This window comes from Saccopteryx bilineata, chromosome 5 (assembly GCF_036850765.1).
Source record: "Saccopteryx bilineata isolate mSacBil1 chromosome 5, mSacBil1_pri_phased_curated, whole genome shotgun sequence".
NCBI classification, from domain to species: Eukaryota; Metazoa; Chordata; class Mammalia; order Chiroptera; family Emballonuridae; genus Saccopteryx; species Saccopteryx bilineata.
The window spans coordinates 38286201-38298754 of NC_089494.1; the positions used below are offsets into that span (position 1 = coordinate 38286201).

Sequence of the window (12554 nt, forward strand, 5' to 3'; positions counted from 1 at the left end):
CCAGGGCCTATCATCTGGTTTTATAGTGTACTCCACTAATGCATATTTTTTCAGAAAAACATTTAGATGTTTTGATCATCTCAAATAAGCTGTTAAATGTGTTGTACTAATACATCTATACATTTGTAGTGTCTGCTTAGTTAACAATTAGCTGCATTTAAGAAACAAAAATTGCCCAGGTTGGTTAGCCCAGTCGGTTAGAGGGTCCTCCTGAAACACCAAGGTTGCATGTTCAATTCTGGCCAGGGCACAATGAACACACAACTAAGCAACAAATGAATGCTTCCCCCCTCCCTCCCCTGTCCTTTACTTTCTCTATCTCTCTAAAATCAATCAATAAAAAAAGATAAAGAAATGAAAATGAACTACTTTTACTAAAACATAGCATGGAAGAACTACATAGCATGGGAGAATTACACCAGAAACCTTTAGCACATCCAAGTATGCAAAACAATGTATATAATAAAATGTAGAATTTAACTGCGCAAATAAAATTATAGGAAGCCTTCAGGTAAAAAGGTGCTCTCCTATAGTGAGTAGGACAATGTATACAGAGAACAAATAATTAATTCTATTTACAATAAATTTGGCATTACTCAGTAAATGTATTTAAAACATAACACAGTCCTTGCTAACAACATAATCATAGATTTTTAATGCTATTCTGATAATAAAATCTGTTACCGTATAACGAATTTAATTGAGAAACTTCTAGAATTGCAAATGTATCCTCAAGTCAGAGAAAAGAAAACGCACACACACAACAGGTCATGGATACTTATGGAAACATAAATTAAATTAGCTACTTTTCCATATGTGATAGAAGAAAAAGAGTGAATTGATAATATAGTCAAAATAATTTCATGAAAGAAAACTTTAACTTTTGGATCTATACTGGTAATCCAAACAAAAAGTGTAGCTTAACTTCCTCGTTATACAGAACTGAATTTTCTATTCCCCTCTTCTTAGAACACTTACTTTATAAATCAATGGTTTGCCAGGGTCATTAATTTTTTCCATACCACTTAAATACATGTATATTTTCAAAAGTCTGAAAACAGTATTAAGGAAAAACAGTAACTGTTCCATTTAGGTCTACCTAGTATAATGAGTCAATTTCACAGGCAATGAGTATAAAAAAGATATCAGTATGAATACAAAAGCAAAATACAAACTGTATTTCCTCGGGGGGTTTTTGTTTGTGTTTTATGATTAATTCCAAACACAGCACAGGGAAGATGGAATGGGTAATAAAAAATAAAAAATATATATTTTATTTTCCCATTACACTAAGCCATGTTATTCAAAATGTGTTTCAAAATACTTAGCCAGATTGCTAACCCAGCCGCTGCAACAGAAAGCCACTGAGAAACCACCTAGAGAGAACGGCTACATTGCTACATATAATTTATTAACTTAGTAGTTTAGTCTCTCGATATTTAGCAAGTTCATGTAAAATTAATATTACCATTGGTTTATAGTGACATTAATATAAATGTATAATTTCAAAGTCAACATTCCTTTCACTATGACCATAAAACTTCTTAAAAAATAGTTGGGGTTTGGGGTTAAGTAATGACTGGCTGCTAGTAGAGCGCTCTTCCAAAATGACATATACCGGCAGGCTTGGAACGGCGGAAGTACATACCTCTCAGTACGCTACTCTTTCCCACATTTTTGCTATACTACTTTGTTTCATTATATAAAATATTTCCTCAAATTAAAAAAACCAATCCAGTAAGATACATTTTCATCTTCATTTCAAAATAATAATTTTAAATAAATTCCATGTTTAACTCTGTTCAAGAGATGGATTAATATACTTTCTTCACTACATGTACAATTTTTTACCTTTAGTGCCTCATTACAGACAGTTTAGCGATCAGACCTCCAGTGTTGTTAAAAAGTTCACTCAGTAAATTATAAGATTGTAAAATCTGCAGCTGAATTCTTGTTAGTTATTGAACTATAACAAAGTTCAAAAAATGTATGACCATGCACCAACATCCTTGGAACCTGTAAATTATAAATTACTGCATTAAAGTATCACATATGCATATAATTCAAACATAAACTTTGCAGGGAGGCGTCATAAAATAAATACTACGGTATTTTTCCAACTCAATTTAAATGATGCCTTGATGGTTAGATGAAAAGATTAGTATTATTAACAGAAAGTCAAACTGTTTAAGAAACTGTTTTCCACGTAGTTAAACAATATTGCAAAACAAAGATAAGCAAGAGCCTATGCCAAAACATTTTTCCTGTAGTGTAATTGCTAATATGAGGTATAATCTGTAAGCAGTTAATACAATATAAATAGGTATAAGCCACCACTTATCACAGTCTGGTGAAAAGCTTCTCAGCTAATGTAGATTGGGGAGGGAATTAAGGGGAACGAAGGAAAGGACAGGTAGGTTTCCAGAGGGAACATTATGTACGCACCTTAACATTATCACCAGCTTGTATGTAACAGTCCACTGTTGCAAAAAGGTAAACCCTTTCCAAGTATGTGGGTCTAGAATATACTTTATGTAGCACTAAGATTATTTCAGTATTACTAATGCTTCATTTGATTTGTACTGTACTTGGATATACACATAATCATATATGTGTATCAAAAACTATGAACAGAAATTTAAAACACTTCTATCTCATTTGTGAAAAGTGAATAGTAAAGACTAAACTATGTACTACAGAATTTTCTAGACTATCTAAACTCGGGTAAAACTAAGGGAAAACATTACTATTTCTTTACTAAATGGCTTGTGTGAAACCTCAAGCTCACTCATCTTTTTATAGATAGGTTTATCTGATGAGGATTGTGATCCAATGATTGTTTAGCAGCAATTTTACCAAACTGTAAATTCTTTTATTAACAGGCATTATAAACAGTACTAATCTCATTTAAAAACCATGAGTGCCACACCAGTGAATATACAGCCCATGAATAACTTAAAAAGTATTTCCCATTTTAAAACTCAGCATACAAAAACCTATACTAAACAAAGAGGCTATAATATGGATACATGATTGATGTGTCTAAAATGATACATATACAGTACATAATTAATGTTAATTATGCGATCAGTAAATTTTTTCTATATAATTCCCTTCATGCTTCACTTTCCCCAGAAACTGAATTCTGAACTTCCTCTTCTAAAATTGGTACAATCAGGTTATCCTTGGACATCAAATTATATTTCATCACAAATTTAGTAAACCGATGACACAAAAATGTTTCATTCTGTAAAGAAGAAAGAAAAAGTGTTATTTTAATTTACTACCCAAACCCCAAAAAACTAGATACAATATCAGCATGCATTACTGTCATTCTGATAAGGATGCATCAGGTTAATTAGTAAAATATACTTACTTCATATTCATCAAATATCTGTCGATGATGAAAATAAGCATGTGAAAATATTCTGTAAATCCTACGGCATACTGATCCTAGTTTTGCTACAGATGATTCCTTTATGCTAACCCTAGAAACAGAAATCACAGATTCATAGAGCTGGACAGATCTTAGGAACAATATATTCCAATCTTCTCAGTTCACAAGTGTGGAAACAGACACCCAGGGAAAATAAGTTCCCAGTCCAAGGTCAAAGTACTAGCACGTGGCAAGAACAGGACTACAATCCCTGTCCACTCCTGGGCCAAGGCACTTTCTATGTAACCACAGTGTCTAAGAAATTCAGTATCACAGATTTTAAAACCTTGCAGTTTAATGAAATTAAAACAAATCCCTGACAAGTCAAAGCTTACTAAAACATACACACACGGCATTAATTCTTTGTTCTCTCTCTCTTTTTTTTTAAGATTTTATTTATTCATTTTAGAGAGCCTAGAGAAGGGATGGGGAGGACAGGAAGCATCAACTCCCATATGTGCCTTGACCAGGCAAGCCCAGAGTTTCAAACCGGCAACCTCAGCATTCCAGGTCGGTGCTTTATCCACTGCGCCACCACAGGTCAGGCCTCTTTGTTCTCTAGAGATGATTAAAACTACTAAAAGGAACCTAACCAGGCAGTTGGCACAGTGGACAGAGCTTCGGCCTGGGAAGCTGAGGACCCCGGTTCAAAACCCTGAGGTAACCAGCTTGAGTGCAGGCTCACTCGTCTTGAGCGCAGGGTTGCTGGCTTGAGCGTAGGATGATAGATATAACCCCATGGCTGATGGCTTGAAGCCCAAGGTTGCTGGTTTGAGCAAGGGGTCAATGGCTCTATAAGAAAGCAATCAATGAACTAAGGTGCCAAAATGAAGAATTGATGCTTCTCATCTCTCTCCCTTCCTGTCTGTTCCATTTTCTGTCTCCCTCACTAAAAAAAACAACTACTAAGAAGAATTACTGCCTGACCAGGCAGTGGCGCAGTGGATAGAGCGTCGGACTGGGATGCAGAGGACCCAGGTTCGAGACCCCAAGGTCGCCAGCTTCAGTGCGGGCTTATCTGGTTTGAGCAAAAGCCCACCAGCTTGAACCCAAGGTTGCTGGCTCCAGCAAGGGGTTACTCGGTCTGCTAAAGGCCCACGGTCAAGGCACATATGAGAAAGCAATCAATGAACAACTAAGGTGTTGCAACGTGCAACGAAAAACTGATGATTGGCCCTGGCCGGTTGGCTCAGAGGTAGAGCGTCGGCCTGGAGTGCGGGGGACCCGGGTTCGATTCCGGGCCAGGGCACATAGGAGAAGCGCCCATTTGCTTCTCCACCCCCCCCCCTTCCTCTCTGTCTCTCTCTTCCCCTCCCGCAGCCAAGGCTCCATTGGAGCAAAGATGGCCCGGGCGCTGGGGATGGCTCCTTGGCCTCTGCCCCAGGTGCTAGAGTGGCTCTGGTCGCGGCAGAGCGATGCCCCGGAGGGGCAGAGCATCGACCCCTGGTGGGCAGAGCGTTGCCCCTGGTGGACATGCCGGGTGGATCCCGGTCGGGCGCATGCGGGAGTCTGTCTGACTGTCTCTCCCCATTTCCAGCTTCAGAAAACGAAAAAAAATTAAAATAAAATAAAATAAAAAAGAAAAAGAAAAACTGATGATTGATGCTTCTCATCTCTCTCCGTTCCTGTCTGTCTGTCCCTGTCTATCCTTCTCTCTGACTCACTGTCTCTGTAAAAAATTAATTTTTAAAAAAAGAAGAATTACTGAATTATTCTATATAACTTGATTCATTTTTATTTTTGAAAAGCGTCAGCCTGGCATGCAGGAGTCCCGGGTTCAATTTCAGGCCAGGGCACACAGGAGAAGTGCCCATCTACTTCTCCACCCCTCCTCCTTTCCTTCCTCTCTGTCTCTCTCTTCCCCTCCCACAGCCAAGGCTCCAATGGAGCAAAGATAGCCTGGGCGCTGAGCATGGCTCCATGGCCTCTGCCTCAGGTGCTAGAATGGCTCTGGTTGCAACAGAGCAACGCCCCAGATGGGCAGAGCATCGCCCCCTGGTGAGCATGCCGGGTGGATCCCAGTCGGGCGCATGCGGGAGTCTGTCTGACTGCCTCCCCGTTTCCAACTTCAGAAAAATACAAAAAAAACCCAAAAAGAACAGTGTAAATTGCTTCCATATTCCTGATACTTTTAAAAAAATTTATATAGGATACTGAGGCAAAATCCAATAATTTTTTTTTACCTATTTTATATGAGCTCTTTGGAGTTAATGATATTTGGAGAGAAATAAAATTTCCAAATCAATCTACCTGGTAAAGAATAAAATCTACCTGGTAAAGAATAAAAGACCAATCACAAACCTCATCAATTATATATTACAGTATACACAAGCTTCTTCCCAGACTTTATTTGATGATTGTAATAGGCAAGGCTATGGAATCCTTAATGATCAGTTCAATTAAGGAAACTCTGCTCTTTAAGAGGAGACTGACTTATAATAGCGATTCAAGTAAGCAAATGTGTACATATCCCTCCTTCAGCATCAGAGAAAGCCCTGGACAAGGATACACAGCAGCAGGGACTACCCTTGACTGAACTGGCCTGAGCTTTGGGAGCTATGTCCTGCTACTTTTAGTTTAGCTATAACCCTAATTTTAAAACTTGAATTAATAAAAAAATTTAAAGAATATAATACATTAACTGGAAACCTACTTTTAGTTTTAAAAACAACAATCTTTCAATTACATCCAAAAAAGTTTAATACCATGTTTAAAAGTTTTGTTTACCTGCTTGGAAAATACTTATTGCTATTCAGAAGACATGCAGCACCATCAAGTGTGTGTCTAGTATAGTCTATAGCAGGACACTATAAAGGAAAGGATAGAAAAATTCATCAACAAAGAGCTCTCTTCAGTTAGGTGTATTTTTATATATGTGTCTTATTCCAAAAACCTGAATACATTCTAAAAAAACAATTGCCTTACAATATCAGAATGACTGTAAAATTCAATGTTACATCAATAAATAAGATTTTATTATCCCTATGAACAATATTCGACCTCTAGAGCAGTGGTCCCCAACCTTTTTTGAGCCACGGACCGGTTTAATGTCAGAAAATATTTTCACGGACTGGCCTTTAGGGTGGGACGGATAAATGTATCACGTGACCGAGACAAGTATCAAGAGTGAGCCTTAGACGGATGTAACAGAGGGAATCTGGTCATTTGTTAAAAATAAAACATCGTTCAGACTTAAATATAAATAAAATGGAAATAATGTAAGTTATTTATTCTTTCTCTGAGGACCGGTCCCGGTCCGTGGCCCGGGGGTTGGGGACCACTGCTCTAGAAGATACATGCATCAGTCTCCTAATTTCTCACTCCCAACACTGTACCTAGAAGAAAACAACACTTAGAGCTAGACAGAACACCTGATTATCTAATCCAGCGGTTCTCAACCTGTGGGTCACGACCCCAGCGGGAGTCGAACGACCAAAACACAAAACACAGGGGTCGCCTAATATGTATTTTCCGATGGCTTTAGGCGACCCCTGTGTTTTGTGTTTTGGTCGTTCGACCCCCACTGGGGTCACGACCCACAGGTTGAGAACCGCTGATCTAATCTAACCTTCTGACTTTAGAAATGAGGAAACAGACTGGTCAGTTTGCAGAGTATGCACAGGCTTCTTCCAAGTCTTAAAGTTATCTGTAGGCAAGGACAAGGATCTTTCAAAACAAGCAGTCCAGCTTAGAAAAACAAAAAAGATCACAGGGACTCAAGTAAGCAAACATGTAAGTATCCCCAACTCTAAAGCCTAAGAGGGAGTGCCCTGGAGAATGACACGCAGCAGCAGGGACTATCGTCAACTGATGGCCAGTGACTTAAGAATGATCCAACAGTTAGAAAGGACTCAAAAACCTACTTATACTCACTCTTGACGCTTGTCTCGGTCACATGATACATTTATCCGTCCCACCCTAAAGGCAGTCCATGAAAATATTTTCTGACATTAAACCGGTCCGTGGCCCAAAAAAGGTGGGGACCACTTTCTTAAAGGAAAAATAAAACTGCAAAGTTATCTCCTCAGTTCTTCTGAGGGTAGAGAATATACTGACTCCTGGTCCACTAATTTATATTTTACCAAGAGGTCCAGAATCCTCCTCCTCTTCACAAATACCTCGAGGGACCACTACCTCCTAACATTCTAGAGGCACCCTGTTATCCTAGCAACTCTGGAGAATTTTCTCTTCCCCTGACCTGGGGTGGCACATGGATAAAGTGTCGACCTGGAACACTGAGGTCGTTGGTTCAAAGCCCTGGGCTTGCAACTGAGCAAGGCCCATATGGGAGTTGATGCTTCCTGCTCCTCCCCCCTTCTCTCTCTCTAAAAAAACAAATAAATAAAAATCTAAAATAAATCAATAAATAAAATATATATATATAAAAATTAATTTCTTGAATCTTCTTTGAAATTTAACATAAAATGGATAGCTTTATGTTTTAATAAACCTGTCTTATCCTATTCCATTTATCAGAAACAATGAAACAATGATTTGTCTCATGGCAAATCAGTAGATCTCTTAAAGCAGTGGTCCCCAACTGCTGGCCGCAGACCGGTACCGGGCCGTGGGCCTTTTGGTACCGGTCCTCAGAGAAAGAATAAATAACTTACATTATTTCCGTTTTAGTTATATTTAAGTCTGAACAATCTTTTATTTTTTAAAAATGACCAGATTCCCTCTGTTACATCAGTCTAAGACTCACTCTTGACGCTTGTCTCAGTCACGTGATATATTTATCCGTCCCACCCTAAAGGCCGGTTCATGAAAATATTTTCTGACATTAAAACGGTCGGTGGCCCAAAAAAGGTAGGGGACCACTGTCTTAAAGGAAAAATAAAACTGCAAAGGTATCTCCTCAGTTCTTTTGAGGGTAGATAGAGAAATGAGTCAAAGGAAAGGAGCAGTGAGAATGAACCAGGGAGCTACTTGAAGGAAAAATTAAACTGGATTAAAGAATAACAATGATTCTAACTCTACCCAGTAACTAGAATACTTGTCAAGTGAAGCTAGTATTTAGAAATGTAAATTAATAACTACTATATGGGTCTTATTATAGTGCCAATGGCAAATACATAAAGATTATCTAGACACAAAAAAAGCATTTCTCTAACTATATATCCATAGAAATTTATGGTTAGTGGACTCACTGCCTTAAACAGTACTATGACCAATATTTACTGAAAAAATTATATTTCTCCATATATATATGATTACAGGTGATTTGTTAAAAACAAATACCCTAAGTCGCTATGTTTCTCATATTGGTCATTTGGGACAGTTTACAACCTTTAAATCAGCACTGTCCAATGGAAATATAATACAAGCCATACATTTCATTTTATATTTTCTAATAGCCATATTAAAAATGTAAAAAGAAACTGGTGAAATTAATTTTAATAATGTACTTTATTTAACTCTGTATAGCCAAAATTATCATTTCAACATAATTGATATAAAAATTATTAATGAGCTTTTTGGGGATATTTTTAAATTAAGATATAATTCATATACGATATGTGATAAAATTTGTTTTAAAGTACACAATTCAGTAGTTTTTAGTATATTCAAAAAGTTGTAGAGCCATTATCAACTATATTTCAGAACATCTTCATCACCCCAGAAAGAAACCCAGTATCAACAAACAGCATTCACTTCTCATTTTCTCCTCCTAACCTGAAGCAACAACTAATCTACTTTCTGTCATCTATGGTTTTGCCTATTCTGGATATTTTCGTAAAATGAGCATGTGGCCTTTTTTGTCACTTAACATGTTTTCAAGGCTCATCCACAGTGCAGCATGAATCAGTACTTCATAACTTTTTAATTTCAAAACCTTGTTTTTAGACTTTGTTTTTAAACACATACAAAATGGCTGTAAAATGTTTCTCCCTCCATAGGCTGCACTCCTTTTCATGGCTGAATAATATTCCATTGCATACATGTACCACTTTTGGTTCTTTACGGTTCATCAATTGATGGAAAGTTGGCTGTTTCCATTCCGCGTTATCATAAATAATGTAAATGTGAGCATTAGTGTAAAAATCTTCTGTGGACACGTTTTCATTTCTTATGGGAACATACCTATGTTTGGAATCACCACGTCATATGGTAACTCTATGCTTATTATTTTGAGGAACTTCCAAACTGTTTTCCAAAGGGCTACAGTATATTACAAATCCGTCAGCAATGTACAAAAGTTCTACTTTTCTCCACATCCTGGCCAACACTTGTTATCTTTTATATTTTAGTCATGTTAGTGGGTGAAGTGTATGCCATTGTGGGTCTTTTTTGTTTTTAATGTGGTTAAAAAAAACAACTGTGACTAAAATATATATTTTTTCACTTTTTAAATGTACAATTCAGTGGCATTAATTATATTTAGTGTTTTGCAACCAACACCACTTTGTTTCTAATCAGAGATTTTTCATCATCCCAAACAGTAACTCTAATATCAATCAATAACTTCCAATGCCCCCCACTCCCCAGTCCCTGGCAACCTCTAATCTACTTTCTGTCTATAAATTTGCTCTTTCAAGATATTCCATACTAGCTGTACCTGGCCACGCATTGCTGTGGCTCAGTCTGGTTAAATGGAAAAGAAAGAAAAGAGAAAGCACATATTTCTAATATGTTTAATTTCACAATGCTTGTGGGTATTATTTGTTTTTCCATTGTCTGTGCAGATATAGAGATTGTCTGGTTTGCTGACTCTAGATCACACAACATATAATTGTCCATGTGAGAAGCAATCCGTGTCTAGATCTAAACCGCACAATTCTAAAGATTGGCTCTAAGCTTTGTTGATGGCGATTGCAAACGCCAATCGAATTGGGAACTGCAATCCCTTAAATTGAAATGGCATATCCATTGTAATCATAGGAAATGCAAGGAATGAGGACTTCTTCACCTTTGAAAGGTCCTGTCAAGATTGTTGCTTCTACGACGTTGCTCATTAAAATTTTGCTGCAAGTCGTGTGCCGTTGCAAAGCTTTGGCTGGTTGATATTTTGCAACATGATAATGAGCACGCTGATTTTCAACTGCAGTATGTGCGGTAGCATCCCTGGCAGATCGAGTGAATCCAAAAATTCTGTTGGATAATTAACCGCTTCATCTGCTTCCACAACTGTGTCGATGGACTTGTATGTGACTGCCTCACTTTGAATGTTAGACTGAATAACATTATTAAGTTCATAGATGTCTTTGTTCTTGGCCACAAGAATAGCTCGTTCACTCAGCCAATCGTGATTCTTATAATTGGTCTGAATATTGGGAAATACTTTTTCAACCAATTCTTCTTTGACATCACTAAATTGCAGAAGTTATGAGGCAATGAAATTCGTCCTGAGGTCAGATCAACCGGCACCTTTCTGTTCCAAATTTCCAGCAATTGATGTGAGAATATCTCAGCTGATCGATCGTTTTGCAGCTGAACATGCATATTTGTAGTTAATTTTAACGTCTTTACGTGTCGCCAAAAAGAAGAGTATTTCAAGCAAGCATTTATTTCATCCGCTGGTGTCGATCAAGGAATTACAGGTAATATTTGCCTGAAATCTCCTGCAAGCAATATAAATGCATTCCCAAATGGTCTGATGTTTCCATGCAAATCTTGCAATGACAGATCAAGAGCCTCGAGCGATTTTTTGTGCGCCACTGTGCATTCATCCCAAACAATAAGTTTGCATTTCTGCAATACTTTTCCCATGCCGGATGCTTTGGAAATGTTGCACGTGGGAGTTTCAATGAATTGCATGTTCAATGGCAATTTCAAAGCGGAATGAGCAGTTCTTCTACCTGGTAGCAATGTCGCAGCTATTCCAGACGACGCAAGAGCTAAGACTGTATCATTTTGGGATCAAATTGCTGCCAGAATCAATCTAATTAGAAATGTTTTACCAGTTCCTCCTGGCGCATCTAAGAAGATTTCTCAAACCCCGTTATTGTCAGTTTGCATTATCTGATCGTAAATGACTTTTTGCTCAACCGTTAGCTTAGGAATATTTGATTGCACATATGACAAAAGATCACCCATGTTGTAATTTTGTTCACGATGCAATTCTACATCGAACGAAGCAGTAGCAGATCGACTCGGTGATGGCGTACCCAATTGATTGAGAACTTTGTCCGCGATTTCTAAGCACAAATCTTCAATCATTATCAACGCTTCGTTGAAGATTTCTGCTGTGAAATCCATGTTCATATTTGAATTTTCCTTGTGTATTCAACAAAAAATATCTTCAGCCATGTGCGATTTATATTTCTCCCATAACATTGAAATGGAATCGTAAAATATTTAGTATAGCATGTGTTGCTTTTACATCCAACAGATGGTGCTGTTTTTTAAAAAAAGGCATGTTTTTACCTGTCACAGGTGTGACATCTATATAATAGTAGGTATACAAAAACAAAAACACATGCGTATTCAAATACAATGGTGTGTTAAAATGTCAAAGCAATCAGTGAAGAACTTTCGGAGATTTAAGATTTTGAACAAATGAACATTTACATTTTTATTTATATAGATATGTAAAATCATAAAATAGCTTCCCTTTAGTGTTTGGCTTATTTGGCTCAGCATTCTGTCTTCAAGGTTCATTCATGCTGTGGCATATATCAAAACTTCATTCCCACCTCATCAGGAGGTGGCGCAGTGGATAGAACATCGGACTGTGACACAGAGAACCCAGGTTTGAGACCCCAAGGTCACCAGCTTGAGTGCAGGCTCATTGGGTTTCAGCAAGGCTCACCAGCTTGAATTCAAGGTTGCTGGCTTGAGCAAGGGTTCACTCAGTCTGCTGTAGCCTCTCCCCCCCCCCCCCCGGTCAAGGCACATATGAGAAATCAATCAATGAACAACTAAGGAACCACAATGAAAAACTGATGTTTCTCATCTCTCTCCCTTCCTGTCTGTCTGTCCCTATCTGTCCTTCTCTCTGACTCTCTCTGTCTCTGCCACAAAAACAAAACAAAACAAAACTTCATTCCCTTTTATGGCTGAAAAATATTCCACTGTATGTATTTATGTGTGTGTGTGTGTGTGTGTATACATATATATATATATACACCACATTTTGTTTATTCATTTTCATTGTGGTTTTTATTTGCATTTGCCT

General features: G+C 37.7%; 1 protein-coding gene across 2 annotated transcripts in view; it reads right to left on the reverse strand.

Annotated features, from left to right (window-relative positions):
- Window positions 1-355: 355 nt before the first annotated feature.
- LOC136306274 (MOB-like protein phocein) overlaps window positions 356-12554 on the reverse strand; it is a 63244-nt gene continuing 51045 nt past the window's right edge. For both annotated transcript variants that reach the window (XM_066232754.1, XM_066232752.1), the window contains 3 exons: window positions 6164-6243; window positions 3377-3488; window positions 356-3247 (listed from right to left, as the gene is read on the reverse strand). In XM_066232754.1, coding sequence (XP_066088851.1) covers window positions 3116-3247; window positions 3377-3488; window positions 6164-6243 — 324 coding nt within the window. In that variant the 3' untranslated portion in view covers window positions 356-3115. The remainder of the gene's footprint in view (window positions 3248-3376; window positions 3489-6163; window positions 6244-12554) is intronic.